The 25,725-nt window shown below is 48.5% G+C and overlaps 1 protein-coding gene across 1 annotated transcript; it reads left to right on the plus strand.

Moving 5' to 3' along the window:
• The first annotated feature begins 8,278 nt into the window (after positions 1-8,278).
• LOC101109150 (intestinal-type alkaline phosphatase-like) lies at positions 8,279-11,393 on the plus strand. The gene is made up of 11 exons (XM_027965315.3): positions 8,279-8,360; positions 8,440-8,556; positions 8,671-8,786; positions 8,978-9,152; positions 9,231-9,403; positions 9,632-9,766; positions 9,854-9,926; positions 10,024-10,158; positions 10,241-10,432; positions 10,656-10,772; positions 10,883-11,393. Exons 1-11 carry the CDS (start codon positions 8,294-8,296, stop codon positions 11,251-11,253), a joined length of 1,671 nt encoding a protein of 556 aa, XP_027821116.3. The 5' UTR covers positions 8,279-8,293; the 3' UTR covers positions 11,254-11,393.
• The last annotated feature ends 14,332 nt before the right edge of the window (positions 11,394-25,725 follow it).

Below are 25,725 nucleotides of genomic sequence, written 5' to 3' on the forward strand. Positions count from 1 at the left end.
CCTGAGGCCCTCTCTGAGGAGGGCCCCTCTCCACCGGCTCCCTGAGAGCCTCACCTCAGCCCCCTCCCCTGATCTGTGCCCAAGACCAGTATCATGAGCCCCCTCCACTAACAGCTGCTTCTGGGGCCTTCCTTTCAGCTTTGCCACCTCCCTCTGACCCCAAGTGCCACCACTGGTGCTGACTCTTCTGCAGGTAGAGCCCCAGTGTTGGGGGACTGCAATCCCTGGGGTCCCCGAGTGAACCCCAGTGTGCACTGCCCAGCTCTGCTGAGTCCAGACATTTCCCCCCGGTGAGACCTCGGGTGCCCCCCAGGCCTTGCTGTCTCTGGGTCCTTCCACAGCCCCCGGGACTGGCCCTTCCCAAGGCCGGTCTCCGATCTGCCCTTCAGGATGTGCAGAGCCTGATCCTAAAGCTCACGGACCAGAGCTGCCAGCGCCTTCACCTTCACTATGACCTCGGAGACTCTGAGCAGCTGACCTCCACAAGAATCCCCAGGAGCCCGTGACCAAACGGGGCGGCAGCACCCTACTTGCTCTCACCTGAGCCGTCCTTCCTGAACCATCCATCACTCCGGAGCCATGAGGCCACAAACTGCTGTGCTGCTGTGATCTTCTGACCAACTTTCCTGACGGCCCTTCCTTAGGGGGACTGGGAGGGGTGGGGGTGGGTGGCCTGGCCTCCTCTCCTGGCCTCAGAACTGCAAGGACTGGCCTGGCTGGAGGTGAAGATACTTCATCAGAAATCCTAGGATGGCCAGGCACGCATGGCCACCCTTGTCTGGGCTAGGAGGCGAGGACGTCCCCCAGCCCAGTGCTCACTCAGCATCCGCCGACCTCCCAGTCAACCCCCCGGGGGCTCTTAAGGAGGGTCAGCAATGCCCCAATCCCATGTGGCCCCCCAGAAAACGAGGACAAAATTAAACTTGTGTTTGGTTCCTGCATCCGAGCTCCAGTGGAGACTTTCATAGCATTTCTGTGAGGCTGGCGGAGGCGGAAATGAAAGGTGGAGAGGAGGGTCCAGGGAGCCACTTGCCCTAGAAAGAGAGCCTCCATTTCTGCAAACTTCTGGAGTGTGGGGGCTGGGGGTGGGTTATTCATGATCAAAGCCTGCCTGTTCCCAGCTGCTGCCCTGCTCTCCCGAGTGACAGGACTGTCACTACGTCTCAGGGGACATCCTGAGATTGAGTGGGCAGGACGCAGGCAGAAGACATCCCCCCAGGGATCCCCTGGTGCCTCTGTGGGCTCTGCACTGCCCGCATGCCAGGGGCTTAGACACAGCCCAGAGAGCCCAGGGTAGTAAATGGGGACAACGGTTGAAGGTGCTGGGCTCCAGATGAGACCCCACAGGACTAGGCCTTCTTTCCAGAGAACGGAGAGACTGGGACAACCGTCCCCCACAGAGCGGGCTCCATGGAGCTGGCCATCCCCTGGCCCCAGGCATCCATAACCCTGGAGTGCAGGACTGGAGGTGTTATCTCTTACTGCAGAACAGAAGCCATGCTGTCTGCTGTCTGATCATCACGGGCCCCAGAGGAGGGAGTGGAACAGCTTTTCATCTCACTCAAGTGATTCAGGCCCAGAAGTGGGGAGCAAGGTGCCCTGGTGGGAACTTGGACAAACATCCTTTGTTTACCACAAGGGACACCTGGTTTGTATTAGGTCTTCAGTCCTGCTCAGGAACAGGAGAAAATTCACAAGAAACCAAGAGCGATCACAGTGCCTGATCATTTAATGTTGTCATAAGAACATTTAAGAAAACTTTATGCTCCACACCAGGCTAAAATTAAAAACTGTGACAAAACTAAATAGTGATGTGGATGCAGAGAAACGGTACCCCCCGTAAGCTGCTGGTGGGGATGCAAAGTGGTGCAGCCACTCTGCTGAACTACACATGCAGCAACCCTATGACCCTATGACCCTGTGACCCAGCAGCTCCACTCCTGGGCATATACCCCGGACAAATGGAGACAAATATTCACACAGAAACGAGTCCGAGAAGATTCCTGGCTGCTTTATTTAAAACAGTCAAGCCTGGAATCAGCCCAAAGGTCCTTGCACACGTCAATGCTTAAACACGCCAGGGTGAGGGGTGGGGGCAGGGCTCCACTCACCCCGAGACTCTTCTCAGCAACACAAAGGAATCCTGGCCCTAGTGAATCTCCAAGGGATTAGTCTGAGTGAAAAGAGGCCACTCCCACAAGACTACCTGATTCCATTCATGTAGCTTACTTAGAAACACAGGAATGGGTTAGGGAAAGAGGGCAGGGTGGTTATAAAGGGGCCCTGGGGGTTGGAGCTGTTCAGACTCCTGACTACGGTGTGTTTACATGAACCCACACATGTGATAAATGGCACAGAACCCACACACATGCAAGTGAGTGCAGATAAAACGGCAGACTGAACAGAAATGTGAAAATCTGTGACATATCATCGGAGAAGATTGGAGAAAGCATACAAGGGATATCTGTATTACTTCTTACAATCACATGTGAATCTATAGTCATTTCAAGTCAAAATTTTTAATTTAACAAAGGGACTTGGAATTCACTGAAGATGAGTCTTGCAGTAACGAAAATTTAAATTATGGCCTGATGAAAAGAACCAATCAGCTAATTAAGCACCTGCCCAAGAGTTAGTCCCTTCTGACCTTTAGCCAAGAATTTTCCAAGCACAAGACTATGTGGGGGACAGAGGCAGCTGTGGGGTGGTGGGCTGTTGGGTGGGGGGCAGAAGCAGGAAGGAGCCCCCAGCGGGCAGGTCCTCTGGAAGCTGGAGGGTAACCTGGGTCAGTGTAGTGAGCGGGTGGGACAGCAGGTCAAGGAGGAGGAACCCGGAAGCTCTGCCTGAAGGGAGGGCACCTGGGCAGGGCGCTGGGCAGGAAGATGCTAGTGGCCAGTGCAGTGTGGCTTGGGGGTAAGGGGGCCCGAGTTGGGAGGGGGCTACCCAGGTCCACTGGGGTGGGTGAGGCAGGAGGGAAGGGGTTTCTTTCTTTTGGAAAAAAAAAAAAAAAAAGTCTTAATTGTGGTAAAATAAAACACAACATAAAAGTTACCAACTCGGGACTTGCCAGGTTGCCCAGCATTTAAGACTCCCCCCTCCCACTGCAGGGAGGACAGTTTCCATTCCTGGTCAGGGAACTAAGATGCAGAATGCCCATGGTGCAGCCGAAAAAGAAAAACAAAAAGTTACAATCTTTACCATTTTTAAGGCCCAGTTCAGTAGTGCTAAGTATTCACACTAGGTTGGCCACAGATCTCCAGAACTTTGTCATCTTATAAAACTGAAAGTCTGTATCTGTTAGATTCGATCCCTGGGTCAGGAAGATCCCCTGGAGAAGGAAATGGCAACCCACTCCAGTACCTTTGCCCAGAAAATCCCATCAACAGAGGAGCCCAGTAGGCTACAATCCATGGGGTCGCAAAGAGTTGGACACGACTGAGCGATTTCACTTCACTTTCACTTCACTTTTAGTCTCCCACCTCCCAGCCCCTGGCAGCCACCATCCAACTTTCTATTTCTATGCATTGACTACTAGAGATACCTAAGGAAGTAGAATCACACAGTATTTGTCTTTTTGTGAGTGTTGTTCCCCCCACCCCCCCACCCACCCCCACTGAGCATCATGTCGAGGTTCTGAAAAGTTGTTACCAAGCTGTGAAAGATGCCAGGATTCTTGGCCTCCAGAGGAGAATTCAATCTAGGGCCAGTGATGAGGCTTGATCGCTCAGAGCTTTTGTGTGATAAAGTTTTATTAAAGTATAAAAGGGACGGACAAAGCTTCTGACATAGACATCAGATGGGAGCAGGAAGAGTGCCCCACTGTAGCCTTTAGCAGGATGTTACATGCTTACCCAGAGAAGGCAATGGCACCCCACTCCAGTACTCTTGCCCGGAAAATCCCATGGGTGGAGGAGCCTGGTAGGCTGCAGTCCATGGGGTCTCGAAGAGTTGGGCATGACTGAGCGACTTCACTTTCACTTTTCACTTTCATGCATTGGAGAAAGAAATGGCAACCTACTCCAGTGTTCTTGCCTGGAGAATCCCAGGGACAGGGGAGCCTGGTGGGCTGTCGTCTATGGGGTCGCACAGAGTCGGACACGACTGAAGTGACTTAGTAGTAGTAGTACATGCCTACCAGCAGGCTGTTAATTAGAGAAAGGAAATATCTCAAAACTGGCACCAGGCCCCTCACCCACAACATGCATTTTGAGATAACATTGGCACAAGGTGAGCCATCCCAGGCCATAAAACAATTGACATGAATCTTGAAGGAAGGCAGGTTTCCAAGTAAATATATAGTTTCATTAACATAGATTAGGAGAACAATGTATAAGTAAAACATATTTTACTCCAAACTAGTAAAACATCTTGGTTTGTTGAGCCCTTATTGGTTCTGAGTCTTAAGCAGAACTAACTTGAAGAAAGACAAAGTCTAGGGTAAATACATAGTTCATTAACATAGCTTAAGAAAAACATTTCCATAAGAAAAATGCATTGTTTAGCTCAAGTTTTGAGAAAAGTTAAGTTCAGGTGGAACCAGGTATTGTCATGGCAACACAGAATTTTAAGAGAAACCTACTTTTAATTTTGATGCTTTTGAACTGTGGTGTTGGAGAAGACTCTTGAGAGTCCCTTGGACTGCAAGGAGATCCAACCAGTCCATTCTGAAGGATATCAGCTGTGGGATTTCTTTGGAAGGAATGATGCTAAAGCTGAAACTCCAGTACTTTGGCCACCTCATGTGAAGAGTTGGCTCATTGGAAAAGACTCTGATGCTGGGAGGGATTGGGGGCAGGAGGAGAGGGGGATGACAGAGGATGAGATGGCTGGATGGCATCACTGACTCAGTGGATGTGAGTCTGAGTGAACTCCGGGAGTTGATGATGGACAGGAAGGTCTGGCGTGCTGCAATTCATGGGGTCCCAAAGAGTCGGAAATGACTGAGCGACTGAACTGAACTGACTGACTTTTAATTTTGTATAGAGGAAGGGAAAAATCTGACACTTACAGTTTGTTTCCTCCTGCCACCTGAGAGAGAGAGAAAAAAACGTCTGACACACTTGCAGCCTATTTCCCCTGTTTAGAGACCCCTAGCCTTAAGAAATGCAAAGAAAGCAAAACGGCTGTCTGGGGAGGCCTTACAAATAGCTGTGAAAAGAAGAGAGGCGAAAAGCAAAGGAGAAAAGGAAAGATATAAGCATCTGAATGCAGAGTTCCAAAGAAGCAAGAAGAGATAAGAAAGCCTTCCTCAGCGATCAATGCAAAGAAATAGAGGAAAACAACAGAATGGGAAAGACTAGAGATCTCTTCAAGAAAATTAGAAAAATCAAGGGAACATTTCATGCAAAGATGGGCACAATAAAGGACAGAAATGGTATGGACCTAACAGAAGCAGAAGATATTAAGAAGAGGTGGCAAGAATACACAGAAGAACTGTACAAAAAGGATCTTCACAACCAAGATAATCACGATGGTGTGATCACTCATCTAGAACCAGACATCCTGGAATGTGAAGTCAAGTGGGCCTTAGAAAGCATCACTATGAACAAAGCTAGTGGAGGTGATGGAATTCCAGTGGAGCTATTTCAAATCCTGAAAGATGATGCTGTGAAAGTGCTGCACTCAATATGCCAGCAAATTTGGAAAACTCAGCAGTGGCCACAGGACTGGAAAAGGTCAGTTTTCATTCCAATCCCAAAGAAAGGCAATGCCAAAGAATGCTCAAACTACCACACAACTGCACTCATCTCACATGCTAGTAAAGGAATGCTCAAAATTCTCCAAGCTAGGCTTCAGCAATACGTGAACCATGAACTTCCAGATGTTCAAGCTGTTTTAGAAAGGCAGAGGAACCAGAGATCAAATTGCCAACATCTGCTGGATCATCGACAAAGCAAGAGAGTTCCAGAAAAAACATCTATTTCTGCTTTATTGACTATGCCAAAGCCTTTGACTCTGTGGATCACAATGAACTGTGGAAAATTCTGAAAGAGATGGGAATACCAGACCACCTAACCTGCCTCTTGAGAAACCTGTATGCAGGTCAGGAAGCAACAGTTAGAACTGGACATGGAACAACAGACTGGTTCCAATAGGAAAAGGAGTACATCAAGGCTGTATATTGTCACCCTGCTTATTTAACTTCTATGCAGAGTACATCATGAGAAAGGCTGGACTGGAAGAACACAAGCTGGAATCAAGATTGCCGGGAGAAATCTCAGTAACCTCAGATATGCAGATGACACCACCCTTATGGCAGAAAGTGAACTAAAAAGCCTCTTGATGAAAGTGAAAGAGGAGAGTGAAAAAGTTGGCTTAAAGCTCAACATTCAGAAAATGAAGATCATGGCATCCAGTCCCATCACTCCATGGGAAATAGATGGGGAAACAGTGGAAACAGTGTCAGACTTTATTTTTCTGGGCTCCAAAATCACTGCAGATGGTGACTGCAGCCATGAAATGAAAAGACGCTTACTCCTTGGAAGAAAAGTTATGACCAACCTAGATAGCATATTCAAAAGCAGAGACATTACTTTGCCGACTAAGGTCCATCTAGTCAAGGCTATGGTTTTTCCAGTAGTCATGTATGGATGTGAGAGTTGGACTGTGAAGAAGGCTGAGCGCCAAAGAACTGATGCTTTTGAACTGTGTTGTTGAAGACTCTTGAGAGTCCCTTGGACTGCAAGGAGATCCAACCAGTCCATTCTGAAGGAGATTGGCCCTGGGATTTCTTTGGAAGGACTGATGCTAAAGCTGAAACTCCAGTACTTTGGCCACCTCATGTGAAGAGTTGACTCATTGGAAAAGACTCTGATGCTGGGAGGGATTGGGGGCAGGAGGAGAAGGGGACGACAGAGGATGAGATGGCTGGATGGCATCACTGCCTCGATGGACGTCAGTCTGAGTGAACTCGGGGAGTTGGTGATGGACAGGGAGGCCTGGCGTGCTGCGATTCATGGGGCCGCAAAGAGTTGGACACGACTGAGCGACTGAACTGAACTGAACTGAACTGAGCCTTCTTGTCCTTTACCCTCTCAGTTTATTCATGTTGTAGCGGGTGTCAGACTTTCCTTCCTCTTTAAGGCAGCATAGTATTCCACTGTATAGCTCTATCATGCTTTGTTTATCCATCTATCTGCCAGTGGACTGTTGAATTACTTGCAAGTCTTGACTATTGTGAATAATGCTACTACAAATGTTGGTGTGCAAAAACTTCTAGACCCTGCTTTCCACTCTCTGACGCTATTTTGGCTGAGCCACACAGCTTGCAGGATCTAAGTTTCCTGACAAGGTATCGAAGCTGAGCCCCCTGCATGGAGTCCTAACCACTGGACCACCAGAGAATTCTTTCTGCCTTCAAAGTTTTGGGGATACACGCCCAGAAGTGAGATTGCTGGATTGGAGAAATATCTTTTTAACCCAACCTAGGGTTGCTGAAACCTCTTAACTCCTATCACAAGCTATTCCTGTGAGTGCGGGTGGCCTGAGGAGAGAACAGATTCACCTCTGCCTTCCATCTACCTGTCTAGGGGAGCAGAGGTCTACGTCATGTACAAGGCACTGGGCCCGCATTCCTGGCCTTTCACAGGAAACACACATACACACAGAGTACCGACCGAGCCCAGCCCTCAGTAACCGAAGACACAGACAAGGCCCTCACTCTGCTGTCATCTCAATTCTCCACAGAAGAAGTTGGGCCCAGGCTCCCAGGTGCCCCTGCTAGCCCAGTGCCCACCCCACCTGCCCAGGCCAAACCGGAGCTGCGTGGTGGGCAGGGCTCCCAGGCCACCCTCTCTGTCTCTGTCCCTCAGGGCATCAGGAAACCAAACCCAGGCCCTGGCCTAGTCTGTATGCTTCCAACCCCACCTCCCTGAGCACTCAGAACCAAAACTGAACACATAAGGTGAATAAAGCAGAGATGATTTTCTCACAGCACTTGGTGGGCGAGGATTAGAAGTAGCCCCGTCAGGACCATGCAAATATTCCTCAGGCGAAAGACATCTGCACCCTAATCCCACCCCACTCTGAGCAGATGGCCGGGGACCATCCTGTGAGGGAGGGACCTGACTCAGATGCTTGGCCACATCTACCAATTCTGATGTTGACAGGGCCTAAAGTCACAGGGCAGGTGAGGGGCAGGGTGTGGCCCCCTCAGGCACTCGGAGGGACATAGAGACTTTATAGCAGGAATTTAAGCTCGGCAGCCAGTGCTGCAGCCAGTCCCTGGTGCCCCAGCCTTGCCCGAGATCCGGCCTCCCCAGGTCCCATCGTGACTCTCCACCATCACACAGCCATGCAGGGGGCCTGCGTGCTGCTGCTGCTGGGCCTGCGGCTACAGCTCTCCCTCGGCCTCGTCCCAGGTAACCAGGCAGCTCCCGGAGACCCCTACTCACAGGGGCGGCCCCAGGCTGACCTGACCTCCACTCTCCCCTTGGGCAGTCGAGGAGGAAGACCCCACCTTCTGGAACCGCCAGGCCGCCCAGGCCCTCAATGTGGCTAAGAAGCTGCAGCCCATCCAGACAGCCGCCAAGAATGTCATCCTCTTCTTGGGGGACGGTGAGTGCGCTAGGCTGGTCCACCCCCTGTCCCTCCACAACCCTGGAGCCCTGGGCTGCCGGCTGACCCAGGCTGGCCCCAGGGACTCAGACCTGACACAGTGTGTACCTTCAGGGATGGGCGTTTCCACGGTGACAGCCGCTCGGATCCTAAAGGGGCAGATGGCTGGCAAGCCAGGACCTGAGACACCCCTGGCCATGGACCAGTTCCCATACCTGGCTCTGTCCAAGGTAAGGGCCGAGTGGCCTCAGGGTGGTCTACACCAGAGGGGTGGGTATGGGCCTAGGGAGAAGAGTAGGAGGGAAAGCCCTAGGAGGATTGGGGGCTGAGATAGGGACTGAGGGCTGTGAGCATGGGCCCAGGGCCTGGGTCAGGATCTGGGTGTCTACCCCAGCAGAGCTAAAGGCGTCTCTGCCCCCAGACATACAACGTGGACAGACAGGTGCCAGACAGTGCAGGCACGGCCACCGCCTACCTGTGTGGGGTCAAGGGCAACTACAGAACCATTGGTGTAAGTGCAGCCGCCCGCTACAACCAGTGCAACACGACACGTGGGAATGAGGTCACGTCTGTGATGAACCGGGCCAAGAAAGCAGGTGGGCTTGGGTGTCAGCTTCCTGGCAGGGACAGGCTCAGAGACCTCGGTGGCCCACCGTGACCTCTGCCACCCTCAGGCAAGTCAGTGGGAGTGGTGACCACCACCAGGGTGCAGCACGCCTCCCCAGCCGGGGCCTACGCGCACACGGTGAACCGAAACTGGTACTCAGATGCCGACCTGCCTGCCGATGCCCAGACGAATGGCTGCCAGGACATCGCCAAACAGCTGGTCTACAACATGGACATTGACGTGCGACATGAGGGGCACAGGGCGGGGCTGCGCAGAGGGGGTGGGACAGACACCTGTCACAGACCCAGGAAACTCACAGCCCTGGGGACTGACAGGGTCTCCATGTGTGGAGGGGGAGGAGGTGGGGACAGACCATCCCACAGACCTGGTGGGGGAGGTAGGGGCTGTGTGACAGGAGTAAAGGGCCAGCCAGGCCCCTAACCCACCTGCCCTAATCTCTGGCTCCAGGTGATCCTGGGTGGAGGCCGAAAGTACATGTTTCCTGAGGGGAGCCCAGACTCTGAATATCCACACGATGCCAATCAGACCGGAGTCCGGAAGGACAAGCGGAATCTGGTGCAGGAGTGGCAGGCCAAGCACCAGGTGATGGGGGCTCATGGGTGCAGGGTACAGCAGGGCCGGGCCTGGGGTGTCAGGCTATGGGCTGAGGCCTGGTTCTGCCCCTCCCAGGGAGCCCAGTATGTGTGGAACCGCACGGCGCTCCTTCAGGCAGCCAGTGACTCCAGTGTAACACACCTCATGGGTAACGACTGCACCCACAACCACTGCCCTCCCCACGATGGGCGCCACGGGCCCCCTGTCCCTAGCTTGCAGGTCTCCGCTGGTCCCCTTTCCCACAGGCCTCTTTGAGCCGGTTGACATGGCCTATGAGACCCAGCGAGACCACACCAAGGACCCGTCCCTGGAGGAGATGACGGAGGCGGCCCTACGAGTGCTGAGCAGGAACCCCCGGGGCTTCTTCCTCTTTGTGGAGGGTGAGTGGCAGCCCTTTGGGAACAGAGGAGTGATGAGGGCCATCAGGGCGGGTTTGGTATCTTATATGTGACTTACCTGCAGGAGGCCGCATTGACCACGGTCACCATGAAGGCAAAGCTTATATGGCGCTGACCGAGGCGGTCATGTTTGACAATGCCATCGCCAAGGCTAACGAGCTCACTAGCGAACTGGACACGCTGATCCTTGTCACTGCAGACCACTCCCATGTCTTCACTTTTGGTGGCTACCCCCTTCGTGGGACCTCCATTTTCGGTAAGCCCAGGCAAAGTGGCAGGTCCTTGTCCCTAAGTTACGAGGCTCAAACTGCTCTGAGCCAGTTCCCTCCTCTGCAAAGTGGAGTAGTAACAGCAACTACCCTGCATCCCTCTGGTGAGGATTAAGCCAGTGAACAGACAAGACCTGCCTGGGCTCAGCACACAGAAGGCACCGCAAAGGCTGGGGTCAGTGTGATCACTGGGTCCCCTCTTCCTTGCAGGGTTGGCCGATGGCAAAGCCAGAGATGGCAAGTCCTTTACCTCCCTCCTCTATAGCAATGGCCCTGGGTACCAGATGAACAGGCACTCACGACCTGATGTGGATGAAACCAAGAGCAGTGATTGGGCCCTGGGGTGCAGGGGAAGAGGAATGGGAGGATCCTGGCTGGGAAATCAGAGGAGGGGGAGGCCGCCTCCCTGCCGGCTCTGAACTCCCATTCTCTGCCAGGGGACCCCTCATACCGGCAGCAGGCGGCCGTGCCCCTGGCTAGCGAGACCCACGGGGTTGAGGACGTGGCGGTGTTTGCATGCGGCCCGCAGGCGCACCTGGTGCACGGCGTGCAGGAGGAGGCCTTCGTGGCGCACGTCATGGCCTTTGCGGGCTGCGTGGAGCCCTACACCGACTGCAATCTGCCGGCCCCCGCTCAATACTGCATGCCAGGCCACCTGCCCACCTTCCCTGGCACTGCTGACCAGGGCCCTGCTGCTGCTGCTGGCCCCTGCCCTGCACTGACCCCCACCAGCCCGGGCCTAGGGAACTCCTGCTCCCCTGCCAGAAGCTTCAGTGGACTCGAACCACCCTGGGGGCTGAGGCCCTGACTTTCCTGTGAGAGCCACAGTCCTCAGTGCCCTCAGCCTCGGTGTCCCCAGATTTTGTGGGAGCCACCCCAGCCCCCAGGAAAGGCAGGGGCTCAGACCACCCAGTCTCTTCTCCCCACCCAACAGCCCTGCCTGGGGACCACACTGGCACCAGGGGTGTCCCCCACAGGGTATCAGGACCTATCAGACCCCCACTGGGGGCTTCCGGGAGGCGTGGCTTCTGGTTGCCTGACTTCCGGGAGGCGTGGCTCCTGGGGAGCTGTGCCTTGCGGTCCTCCTGGAACCCACCCTGTGGGCACCTCGCTGGCCAAGGAGGCGTCTGGGGCCAGGAGCACCGGGGGGCCCCTCGACACAGAGTCCTCAACGGTCCCTCCTAGGAACCCAGTGGTACCATTACAGAGAGGAGACGGCGACACAGAGGAGAGGAGACTTGTCCCAGGTCCCCCAGCTTCCAAGCTGGGGGAATCCCAGGAGCACTGGGGGAGCTGGGGGTGGGGACACAGGCCCCGCCCTCCTGGGAGGGAGGAAGCAGCCCCCAAATAAACTGTTGTAAGTGTGATACAGAGGGGATACATGTGGGAAGAGAAGCCCTTAGGTGGGGGCACAGAGTGTGTGTCTGTGTGAGGCGGGTCAGGGTCACATCAGGGAGGGGTTGATGAAAGGCTCACATTGAGCAAAGACCAAAGGCGGTGAGGGCCGGAGCATCGCATAAAGACATCGGTGCAGGAGCCCCGATGGGGCTGGGGCATCGGCAGGGCCAGGTGAGGCCAGCATCTGACCGAGTTGGGGGGAGCCCGGAGGGTGAAGAAGGTCAAAGCTGAGGGAATGGGAGGATGGGGGAGGAGCTGGTATTTCATCCAGAACGTGGGAGGGGAGTGGAAGGCTGTGAGCAGGGACATAACAGGACCGGAAGACTCTAGAAAATATCCTGCTGGCTACTGAGCAGAGAAGACTCTATTCTGTTTACTTGCTGTTGTGGGGGTGGGGCAGAGGTAGGAGCTGGGAAACCCGCATTTCTGACCTCTCTCTGAAAACATTCCAGAGCTCCTGGTCCTATATAATTACACTGAGCATGTAATTACCCCTAAAGGAACATTTCAAAGAATTTTATACAAGTGAACAGAGCCCTTTTTTTCGATAAATTTTACAAAATTACAGATTTCTTTGTACTTTTTTACGAAGGTGTCAAATGGTATTTTGCTCTCATTGGAAATGTTAACGTGATTGAGTATGCTTCCTTATTTACTAAAATTTTGATTTAAAACTGTAAACATCAATTTGAAGGCCAGGCTCTCAGTGCAGTTTATTTAGCTCTGGGTTTTATTAGCTGTCACAGATCTACGGAGCTGAATAGAACAAGGGCATCAGTAGCTAGATTTACTAATCGATGGACTCATTTTTTTAAAATTGCGGTACAGTTGCTTTACAATGTCGTGTTAGTTTCTGCTGTACAACAAAGAGAATCAGCTATAAAAGTGTTACTAGCTCAGTCGTGTCCGACTCTTTGCGACCCCATGGGCTGTAGCCTGCCAGTCTCCTCTGTCCGTGAAATTCTCCAGGCAAGAATAACCATGGTGGGTAGCCGTTCCCTTCTCCAGGGGATCTTTCCGACCCAGGGATGGAACTCTAGTCTCCTGCATTGCAGGCAGATTCTTCACCATCTGAGCCACCTGGGAAGCCCTTATGAGTATATATATCCCTTCCCTCTTGGATCGCCCTCCCACCCCATCCCCATCCCACCCACTGAGGTCACCACAGAGCGTGAGTTGAGCTCCCAGCACTGTACACCAGGTTCCCACTAGCTGCTTTACTGGTGACCACCCACTAAAGTCCCAATCTCCCAAGCACCACCCACCAATTGTGCAAAGGCATTTTGATACAAGGCAGCCTGCCTGGTTCTGCCTTCCCTGTTGTCAGTTAGCTGGTCCAACAAACCAAAGGGAAGGGGTTGCTTGTTTATGTTTCATAGTGTGTTAGTCGCTCATTCATGTCCGACTCTTTACGACCCCATGGACTGTAGCCCCGCCAGGCTCCTCTGTCCATGGGATTCTCCAGGGCAAGAATACAGGAGTGGGTTGCCATTCCCTTCTCCAGAGGATCTTCCTGACCCAGGGATGGAATCCAAATCTCCTGCATTGCTGGCAGATTCTTTACCGTCTGCTGCTGCTTTTAAGTCACTTCAGTCGTGTCCAACTCTGTGCGACCCCACGGATGGCAGCCCACCAGGCTCCCCCGTCCCTGGGATTCTCCAGGCAAGAACACTGGAGTGGGTTGCCATTTCCTTCTCCAACGCATGAAAGTGAAAAGTGAAAGTGAAGTCGCGCAGTCATGTCCGACCCTCAGCGACCCCCATGGACTGCAGCCCACCAGCCTCCTCCATCCATGGGATTTTCCAGGCAAGAGTACTGGAGTGGGGTGCCATTGCCTTACCATCTGAGCTACAGGTAAATCCCCCGGGTTCAAAGCCCAAGGGAACTCTGCATTTTCAAACCATGAGTTTTATAAACAGATTATTCTGGAATACATGGTGATCTTTGCACAACTTTGATTATCCTGAAAATCACTGAATTGTACACTTGAAAAGGGTGAATTTTGTGGTATATAAACTATACCTAAATGTTAAAAAGTTTCTGTTTCCAAGTTTTTTCTAAATTGTGTAGGCATGAGGGATTTTATCAGCCAAACACAGTGCTGGCCACAAGATCAAGGACAGATTCTCCAGCATCAGTTTAAATGTCTTGACCTTGAAGGGGCAGATGCAGGGGAAGTGTGCTTACTTTATTCCAAGATTTTTATTTTATTGGGTGCTCAAAATGGACAGCACTTGTCACCTCAAGAAATCTCAGCACATGGGTCTTTAAGAAAGAAAGGGAGTCAGGAAGAAAGAGGGCGGGAGGACTCATACCAGGTCCCTTCAATACCTTGCCAATAACATGGATCAAAATGTGGGGCTGATCTGGAACATTCTCATGGCCACCCCCAATCTCATTACCAAGTATCTATCATAAAGCTTCTCCTTTGCTCGGATAATCTTGGTTTTAGAAAGTCAACAACACTTACGGCTCCTACAGCTTTTTATGTATCCTCAAGGTTTCTGGATCTTCCCTGCAGTGGTTGACTGTGAATGGACCAGTGAGTGAGCTGGGCAGGTTCTGCTGCCTCTGCATCTCTTATCACCCAGAATCCTTTAACATCACATCCTGTGAAGCAGCTATTCCATCAGGGGTGCCCTGACAGTGTTCTCCCCACATGACATTGCTTTCATTAAATAAATAAGAAATTAAATGTTAGAAACATATTTTCCCTGCTAGATCTTTCCTCTAGTAGTTCACTCATGAAAAAATAGTGGATTTTATCATTTAAATATACATTATTATGTATTTCATCCAGCAAGTACCTTACACTGAGATGTGTAGAAACATCTCTACTTTCAGCCAACTGACTATGTAGCAAACCCCCCACACTGAATAATCTGCTCTAAGACTTCTGCTTCGATCTACAGCAATGTTTTCTCTACATCTTCCAAAGACATTTGTGGATGAAGAGATGCCTTTTGGTTTTGTGACAGATCATTTTCTGTTCATTGTTTCTGCCATTTTTACTGCAGCAGAAAGAATAAATGTCTGCCTGGTGGTAGGTGTTTTATGTCTTATGGTATTATGGAAGAAACTTTAAAAGAGGCTTCCAAATATTTATCATTGCTTAGGGAAATGTCATAAAGTATTAGATGGAATTATGTATCACTTTAAACTTCACTGGGAAAAAACAATGGGGGGCTGTCTTCATGTTCTGAAAGCTTAGTTGCTAACCAGGAGGGTTTCTTGCAGTTGTTGTTGTTCAGTCACTCAGTCGTGTCTGACTCTTTGTGACCCAATGGACTGCAGCACACTAGGCCTCCTATCCCTCACTATATCCTGGAGTTTGCTCAGACACATGTCCATTGAGTCAATGATGCCATCCAACCAACTCATCCTCTATCGCCCCCTTCTCCTCCTGCTCTCAATCTTTCCTGCATCAGGGTTTTTTCCAGTGAGTTGGCTGTTCACATAAGTGGCCAAAGTATTGGAGCTTCAGCTTCAGCATCAGTCCTTCTACTGAATACTCAGGGCTGATTTACTTTAGGATGGACTGGTTTGATCTCCTTGCAGTCCAAGGGACTCTCAAGAGCTTTCTTCAGCACCATAGTTCAAAAGCACCAATTCTTTGGTACTCAACCTTCTTTATGGTCCAACTCTCACATCTGTACATGACCACTGGAAAAACCATAGCTTTGACTAGATGGATCATTGTTGGCAAAGTGATATCTCTGCTTTTTAAGAGGCTGTCTAGGTTTGTCATAGCTTTTCTTCCAAGGAGCAAGCATATTTTAATTTCATGTCTGCAGTCACCATCTGCAGTGATTTTGGAGCTCAGGAAAATAAACTCTGCCACTGTTTCCATTTTTCCCCATCTATTTGCTATGAAGTAATGGAACCAGATGCCATGGTGTTAGTTTCTGAATGTTGAGCTTTAAGCCAACTTTTTCACTCTCCTCTTTCACTTTCATCAAGAGGCTCTTTAGTTCTTCTTCACTTTCTGCCATTAGAGTACTATCATCTGCACATATGAAGTTATTGATATTTCTCCTTGTAATCTTGATGAATGCAAAAGTAGGAAGTCAGGAAACACCTGGGGTAACAGGCAAATTTGGCCTTGGAGTACAGAATGAAGCAGGGCAAAGGCCAATAGAGTTTTGTCAAGATAATGCGCTGGTCATAGCAAACACCCTCTTCGAACAACACAAGAGAAGACTCTACACATGGACATCACCAGATGGTCAATACCAAAATCAGATGAATTATATTCTTTGCAACCAAGATGGAGAAGCTCTATACAATCAATAAAAAACAAGACTGGGAGCTGACAGTAGCTCAGATCATGAATTCTTTATTGCAGAATTCAGACTTAAATTGAAGAAAGTAGGGAAAACCACTAGACAATTCAGGTATGACCTAAATCAAATCCTTTATGATTATACAGTGGAAGTGAGAAATAATTCATGGGATTAGATCTGATAGGCAGAGTGCCTGAAGAACTATGGATAGAGGTTTGTGACATTGTACAGGAGGAAGGGATCAAGACCATCCCCAAGAAAAAGAAATGCAAAAAGGCAAACTGGTTGTCTGAGGAGGGCTTACAAATAGATGAGAAAAGAAGAGAAGCTAAAGGCAAAGGAGAAAAGGAAAGATTTACCCATTTGAATGCAGAGTTCCAAAGAATAGCAAGAAGAGATAAGAAAGCCTTCCTCAGTGATCAATGCAAAGAAATAGAGGAAAACAACAGAATGGGAAAGACTACAGATCTCTTCAGAAAATTAGAGATAACAAGGGAACATTTCATGCAAAGATGGGCACAATAAAGGACAGAAATGGTATGGACCTAATAGAAGCAGAAGCTATTAAAAGAGGTGGCAAGAATACACAGAAGAACTATACAAAAAAGATCTTCACGACCCAGATAATCACGATGGTGTGATCACTCACCTAGAGCCAGGCATCTTGGAATATGAAGTCAAGTGGGCCTTAGGAAGCATTACTACAAACAAAACCAGTGGAGGTGATGGAATTCCAGTTGAGCTATTTCAAATCCTAAAAGATGATTCTGTGAAAGTGCCACAGTCAATGTGCCAGCAAATTTGGAAAACTCAGCAGTGGCCACAGAACTGGGAAAGGTCAATTTTCATTCCAATCCCAAAGAAAGGCAATGCCAAAGAATGCTCAAACTACCACACAATTGCACTCATCTCACATGCTAGTAAAGTAATGCTCAAAATTCTCCAAGCCAGGCTTCAACAGTATGTGAACCATGAACTCCCAGATGTTCAGGCTGGATTTAGAAAAGGCAGAGGAACCAGAGATCAAATTGTCAACATCTGTTGGATTATCGACAAAGCAAGAGAGTTCCAGAAAAACATCTACTTTTGTTTTATTGACTATGCCAAAGCCTTTTGACTGTGTGGATCACAAGAAACTGTGGAAAATTCTTCAAGAGATGGGAATACCGGACCACCTCACCTGCCTCCTGAGAAACCTATACAGATTTTTTTATTACAGAAATCTACGCAGGTCAGCAAGCAACAGTTAGAACTGGACATGGAACAAACAGACTGGTTCCAAATTGGGAAAGGAGTACATAAAGTCTGTATATTGTCACCCTGCTTAGTTAACTCACATGCAGAGTACATCATGAGAAACACTGGGCTGGATGAAGCACAAGCTGGAATCAAGATTGCTGGAGAAGTAGCAAAAACCTCAGATATGCAGATGACACCACCCTAATGGCAGAAAGTGAGGAAGAACTAAAGAGCTTCTTGATGAAAGTAAAAGAGGAGAGTGAAAAAGTTGGTTTAAAATTCAACATTCAGAAAACTAAGATCATGGCCTCTGGTCCCATCATGGCAAATAGGTGGGGAAGCAATGGAAACAGTGAGAGACTTTATTTTGGGAGGCCCAAAATCACTGCAGATGGTGACTGCAGCCATGATATTAAAAGACGCTTGCTCCTTGGAAGAAAAGCTATGACCAACATAGACAGCATATTAAAAAGCAGAGACATTACTTTGCCTACAAAGGTTCATCTAGCCAAAGATATGGTTTTTCCAGTAGTCTTGTATGGATGTAAGATTTGGACTATAAAGAAAGGTGAGCAGCAAAGAACTGATGCTTTTGAACTGTTGTGTTGGAGAAGACTCTTGAGAGTCCCTTGGACTGCAAGGAGATCAAGGAAGATCAATCTTAAAGAAAATCAGTCCTGAATATTCATTGGAAGGATTGATGCTGAAGCTGAAACTTCAATATTTGGCCACTTGATGCTCATTTGAAGAGACCCTGATGCTGAGAAAAATTGAAGGTGGAAGGAGAAGGAGACGACAGAGGATGAATGGTTGGATCGCATCACCAACTCAATGAACTTGAGTTTGAGTAAAAACTCTGGGAGTTGGTGATGGACAGGAAGGCCTGGCATGCTGCGGTCCATGGGATTGGAAAGAGTCAGACGTGACTGAGTGACTGAACTGACTGAATCTTGATTCTAGCTTGAGCATCATCTAGCCCAGCATTTCACATGATATACTCTGCATATAAGTTAAATAAGCAGGGTGACAATATACAGACTTGATGTACTCCTTTCCCAATTTGGAGCCAATCTATTGTTCCATGTCCACTTCTAACTGTTGCTTCTTGACCTGCATACAGATTTCTCAGGAGGCAGGTCAGGTGGTCTGGTATTCCCATCTCTTGAAGAATTTTCCACAGTTTGTTGTGATCCACACAGTCAAAGACTTTGGCATAGTCAATAAAGCAGAAGTAGATGTTTTTGTGGAACTCTCTTGCTTTTTCAATCATCCAATGGATGAGATGGTTGGATGGCCTCACCGACTCGATGGACATGGGTTTGGGTAGACTCCAGGAGTTGTTGATGGACAAGGAGGCCTGGGGTGCTGTGGTTCATGGGGTCGCAAAGAGTCAGACACAACTGAGCAACTGAACTGAATGGATGTTGGCAGTTTGATCTCTGGTTCCTCTGCCTTTTCTAAATCCAGCTTGTACATCTGGAAATACTGTTAGGGCTTGAAGGATTTTGAACATTACCTTGCTAGCATGTGAGCTGAGTGCAATTGTGTGGTAGTTTGAACATTCTTTGGCATTGCCCTTCTTTGGGATTGGAATGAAAACTGATCTTTTCCAGTTCTGTGGCCACTGCTGAGTTTTCCAAATTTGCTGGCATATTGAGTGTAGCACTTTCACAGCATTATCTTTTAGGATTTGAATTAACTCAGCTGGAATTCCATCACGTTCATCAGCTTTGTTTGTAGTAATGCTTCCTAAGGCCCACTTGACTTCACATTCCAGGATATCTGGCACTCGGTGAGTGATCACACCGTCGTGGTCATCTGGGTCATTAAGACCTTCTTTGTACACGCTGTTACTTTTTAGAAAATATTGATTTATTTTCAGCTGCGCAGGGTCTTCATGCTTTGTGGGGGCTCGCTCTGGTTGTGCCGTGCAGGGAATGCCCTCTAGTGGCGCTGCACTGGCTTCTCATCGCATTGGCTTCTCTTGCTCTGGAGCAGAGGCTCTAGGCATGTGGGCCTCAGTGATCGCAAGTCATGGGCTCCTGAGGCAGGCCCAGTAGTTGTGGCTCACGGGCTTAGTTGCCCCTCAGCATATGGCATCTTCCAGGACCAGGGATGAAACCAGTGTCCCCTGCATTGACAGGGGAAGTCTTACCCATTGCATCACCAGGGAAACCCAGTTTTGTGCTGTTATTGATGAAGACCTCCAGGCACCCAGAGCAAGCTTCACCAATGACAGTGGAGGTGGGGGTGCTTCAAACAGTTTGGTTTTGTTTAATGTTTTATGTTTGGGGCTGACTTCCTGTCAGCTCTGTACCACGGGTGATGAGTATGCATCAGGAGGGAGGAAGTGGCTGCCACTTCTGTGGCTGTTCACCTGGTCTGGATTACAGGTATTATTTGTGTTACAGTTTCTTTACAGGAATTTTTCATAAGCCACTTGATTGTTTGGGAAGATTCATTTGTTTAAAACTACAATAGATCATATAGTCTATAAACTTTCTTAGCTCAACACACTCAAGCCTACTCTGTCCCAATCTACCAGAAGTGAGCAAACAGGGAGGAGAAGCTGTGTCACCCCCTGCCTGTAGCATCCGTATTCTCTTCCCCAGGACACCTGAGAACCATGCTGGAGGGTGGGTGCCCGGTTGAGACAGTTGTTGATGAAAAACTAATCAGTGATGATCTAAAGAGACAGAGAATTTTATTTGACCCATGAGGATTATAACTTGGGAGAGAATCTTTAAAAAATCCAAAGGACTGTCCGTACACATTTGTGAGATAAAGGATCATACATTAAAATGGCACACTCACATATTACACAAAGTTCATCCAAGATACAGGGTTCAGATAAGCACATACAAACTAAACAACAGGTCCCAGGACTCCTTATGGGATTTGGACAGAAAAGTAACATTAAAGGAGTTACATTGCTGTGTCCGAAAAGATAACAAGAAACCCTGATCTTCAGGATAGAGCAGGTGACCGAAGCTTCCAGAAGTACAGAGTCTTAACTACTGATAGCTTATGCTGAACAGTGTCAGATTTGTGATCTCTGAAGATTTCGCTTCAGGACCAGGGACCAGTCTTGATCACTCAAGAGCTTTCAGATAGCAGAGTTTTATTAAAGGAACAGAGAAAGCTTCTGACATCAGAAGGGAGATCGAAAGTGCCCCCCTAGCTAGTCTTACCAAAGCTATATACTTTTACAACATACATCTTAACAAGATTAGAGCTAGCAATAGGGAGGTCTTAACCAGATACACTCCCACAATATAAGTCTTAAGATAACAAGATTACTCAGAAGGTTCTTGTTAGGGAGAAACATGTCCTGGAGCAAGATACCTTGTTATATTGACTAAGACAAAGCAATGTAGAAAAAAAATCTTTGTCCTTTTCTCCTTGAGAGCCCCAGACCCCTTTCTTCTTCTCAAGGGCTCTGGGCCCCTTTCTCCTCTTTGGGGACCCTGGACTTTTTATCAACCTACCTAGGAATGGACTCTCTCACTACTAGACTGCCAGGGAAGTCCTAAAGTAGAGAATTTTATATCACCCAAGTGAAGATTATAACCCAGTAGGAAGTCTTTCAGAAAGCTCCAAGGAATGCTCCTACACATTTTTGAAATAAAGGGACCATACATTAAAAGTAGACAGTCACATTTTACACAAAATTCACCCAAAAATAGAGAGTCCAGACAAGCACATACAAAGTGAGCAACAGGTCCCAGGACTTCTTCTGTGATTGGGAAAGAAATGGAACATTGAAGGAGTTACATTGCTGGTGTCAGAAAAAATAAAAAGCAACACTGATCTTCATGAGAGAGCAGGCACAGAGCAAGCGCTCACAGCTTCGAGAAGGTCAGCTTTATGTATAATGCAGGTGCAGGCTGAAGGTTGGGGAGGGCCCACTACAGTAGGGAGTGCATTATGCTTAGATTGTCTTGAAGAGTGAAAGTGAAAGTCACTCAATCCTGTTGGACTCTTTGTGACCCCATGGACTATACAGTCCATGGAATTCTCCAGGCCAGAATACTGGAGTGGGCAGCCATTCCCTTCTCCAGGGGATCTTCTCAACTCAGGGATCAAACCCAGGTCTCCCACACTGCAGGCAGATTCCTTACCAGCTGAGCCACAAGGGAAGCCCAAGAATACTGGAGTGGGTAGCTTATCCCTTCTCCAGCGGATCTTCCTGACCCGGGAATTGAACTGAGGTCTCCGGCACTGCAGGTGGATTCTTTACCAGCTGAGCTATAGATTGTCTTGTCCTTCACTAAATACAAATTTTATTCCATCACGACAAAGGCTCCAGCATGGAGATAGACATTAAATAGGACCAGGGCTGACTGCCAGGGTTGTTGTAGTGAGGCTGGAATGAGATAAAGCCTGGGAGAACCAGGCACAAAGTAGGCACACTGGGAGGCCTGGTGTCTCTTCAGCCAACCCACTGAGATCCAAATGGGAGACCTGGAGCCCTTGGGTCCCAGACAAGACTCAGGCCAAACAACTCCCCGTGACTACAGGTGCATCACTCCCTGAAGAGTTCAGACTGGGCTCTAGGGGGCGCACCAGGTTCAGTCCCAGCCAGACCTGTAGCACAGCCCATCCCTGGCTCCTGGAGTCTCTCCTTTCTCCCAGCCCTGGTCCCTGCACCAAGCCCAGAGGGGCTCTGGTGACCACACAGGATGCTCTGATGGGTAGTTACCGGCGCTGCCTGGAAACCTTGGGAGACCTCAGATAAGATGACCTTTGTCAAGACCTTGAGCCTGACACTCCCATCTAAGGCTGTGACCCCACCTGCTTCCAGACATAGGTCTCCCCACTTGCTCAGCATCCTCAAACTGGCTGTTGTCCCTTCCAGGATGCCTCCCTCCCCCCTGTCTCCGGTAAGGGTGGGGTTGAGGGCCCAGAGACCTGCAGGAAGCTGAGTCATATTCTTAGTCGCACCCTCTGATCTAAAGTGACCCAGGGCCTGCTTCCTCCAGGTGAACAGAGCTTCAGGGTTGCTCCTGCACACACGCCAGGCCACAGCTCAGAGTCCCCTTGACATGATCTCACCACTAGGGATGCCCAATCTATGCCAATGTGCCAGGCATAGTGCCCAGGAGCCAGTTGTGTGTCTCTGGAGAGGCCCCTCAATAAAACTATGAACCATGCGGCATAGGGCCACCCAAGATAGCCGAGTCACGGAGAAGAGTTCTGACAAAATGTGGTCCACTGGAGAAGAGAATGGCAAACCACTTCAGTATTCTTGCCTTGAGAACCCCATGAACAGTATGAAAAGGCAAAAAGATAGGACAGTGAAAGATGAACTCCCCAGGTCGGTAGGCGCCCAATATGCTACTGGAGATCAGTGGAGAAATAACTCCAGAAAGAATGAAGAGACGGAGCTAAAGCAAAAACAATACCCAGTTGTGGATGTGACTGGTGATGGAAATAAAGTCCAATGCTGTAAAGAACAATATCGTATAGGAACCTGGAATGTTAGGTCCATGAATCAAGGTAAATTAGAAATGGTCAAACAGGAGATGGCAAGTGAACACTGACATTTTAGGAATCAGTGAACTAAAATGGACCAGAATGGGCGAATTTGTTTCAGATGACCATTATATCTACTACTGTGGGCAAGAATCCCTAGAAGAAATGGAGTAGCCATCACAGTCAATGAAAGAGTCCAAAATGCAATACTTGGATGCAGTCTCAAAAACAACAGAATAATCTCTGTTCGTTTCCAAGGAAAACCATTCAATATCACATTAATCCAAGTCTATCCCCCAATGAGTAATGCTAAAGAAGCTGAAGTTGAATGGTTCTATGAAGACCTGTAAGACCTTCTAGAACTAACACCCCAAAAAAGATGTCCTTTTCATCATAGGGGACTGGAATGCAAAAGTAGGAAATCAAGAGATAACCTGAGGTAACAGGCAAATTTGGCCTTGGAATACAAAATGAAGCAAGGCAAAGGTTAACAGTTTTGCCAAGAGAACTCACTGGTCATAGCAAACACCTCTTCAAATGACACAAGAGATGACTCTACACATGGACATCACCAGACGGTCAACACCGAAACCAGATTGATTATATTCTTTGCAGCCAAAGATGGAAAAGCTCTATGCAGTCAGCAAAAACAAGACTGGGAGCTGACTGTGGCTCAGATCATGAACTGCTTATTGCCAAATTCAGACTTAAATTGAAGAAAGTAGGGAAAACTACTAGACCATTCAGATATGACCTAAATCAAATCCCTTGCAATTATACAGTGGAAGTGACAAATAAATTCAAGGGATTAGATCTGACAGACAAAGTACCTGAAGAAATATGGACGAAGCCTGGTGACACTATATAGGAAGCAATGATCAAGGTCATTCCCAAGAAAAAGAAACCCAAGGCAAAATGGTGGTCTGAGGAGGCCTTACAAATAGCTGAGAAAAGAAGAGATGCAAAAGGCAAAGGAGAAAAGGAAAGATATACCCATTTGAATGCAGAGTTCCAAAGAATAGCAAGGAGAGATAAGAAAGCCTTTCTCAGTGATCAATGCGAAGAAATAGAGGGAAACAATAGAATGGGAAAGACTAGAGATCTTGTCAAGAAAAGTAGAGACACCAAGTGAACATTTCATGCAAAGATGGGCAGAAACAGTATGGATGTAACAGAACCAGATGATATTAAGAAGAGGTGGTAAGAATACACAGAAGAACTATACAAAAAAGATCTTCATGACCCAGATAACCACGATGATCACTCACCTAGAGCCAGACATCCTGGAATGTGAAATCTAGTGGGCCTTAGGAAGCATCACTACAAATAAAGCTAGTGGAGTGATAGAATTCCAGTCAAACTCTCAAATCCTAAAAGATGATGCTATGAAATTGCTGCACTCAATATGCCAACAAATTTGGAAAGCTCATCATTGGCCACAGAACTGGCAACGGTCAGTTTTCATTCTAATCCCAAAGAAAGGCAATGCCAAAGAATGCTCAAACTACCACACAACTGCACTCACCTCACACGCTAGCAAAGTAATGCTCAAAATTCTCCAAGCCAGGCTTCAACAGTACATGAACCAAGAACTTCCAGATGTTCAAGCTGGTTTTAGAAAAGGCAGAGGAACCAGAGATCAAATTGCCAGCATCCACTGGATCATCAAAAAGGCAAGAGAATTCCAGAAAAACATCTACTTCTGCTTTATTGACTATGCCAAAGCCTTTGACTGTGTGGATCACAAGAAATTGTGGAAAATTCTTCAAGAGATGGGAATACCAGACCACCTGACCTGCCTCCTGAGAAATCTGTATGCAGGTCAGCAAGCAACAGTTAGAACCGGACATGGAACAACAGACTGGTTCCAAATTGGGAAAGGAGTACATCAAGTCTGTATATTGTCACTCTGCTTAGTTAACTTACATGCAGAGTACATCATGAGAAATGCTGGGCTGGATGAAGCACAAGCTGGAATCAAGATAGCCAGGAGAAATATCAATAACCTCAGATATGCAGATAACCACCCTTATGGCAGAAAGCAAAGAGGAACTAAAGACCCTCTTGATGAAGGTGAAAGAGGAAAGTGAAAAAGCTGGCTTAAAACTCATCATTCAAAAACGAAGATCATGGTATCTGGGCCCATCACTTCATGGCAAATAGATGGGGAAACAGTGGAAACAGTGAGAGACTTTGTTTTAGGGGGCTTCAAAATCACTGCAGATGGTGACTGCAGCCATGAAATTAAAAGACTCTTGCTCCTTGGAAGAAAAGCTATGAGCAACCTAGACAGCATATTAAAAAGTAGAGACATTACTTTGCCAACAAAGGTCCATCTAATCAAAGCTATGGTTTTTCCAGTAGTCATGTACGGATGTGCAAGTTGGACTATAAAGAAAGGTGAGTGCTGAAGAATTGATGCTTTTGAACAGTGGTGTTGGAGAAGACTCTTGAGAGTCCCTTGGACTGCCAGATCAAACCAGTCAATCTTAAAAGAAATGAGTCCTGAATATTCATTGGAAGGACTGATGCTGAAGCTGAAACTCCAATACTTTGGCCACCTGATGCAAAGAACCGACTCATTTGAAAAGACCCTGATGCTGGAAAGATTGAAGGCAGGAAGAGAAGGGTATGACAGAGGGTGACATGGTTGGATGGCATCACCAATTCAAAGGACATGGAGTTTGAGCAAGCTCCGGGAGTTGGTGATGGACAGGCCTGGTGTGCTGCAGTCCACGGGGTCAGAAAGAGTCGGACATGACTGAGCAACTGAACTGAACTGGAGTGGTCCTTCAGGGAGGAAACGGCCACCCTCCCGTCCAGATGCTGAAGCCACCGTCCACCTCAGCAGGGAGCGCCCGGCTCTATGCTGGTTCTGGTCCTTT

Source organism: Ovis aries, chromosome 2 (genome assembly GCF_016772045.2).
Source record: "Ovis aries strain OAR_USU_Benz2616 breed Rambouillet chromosome 2, ARS-UI_Ramb_v3.0, whole genome shotgun sequence".
Classification (NCBI taxonomy): domain Eukaryota; kingdom Metazoa; phylum Chordata; class Mammalia; order Artiodactyla; family Bovidae; genus Ovis; species Ovis aries.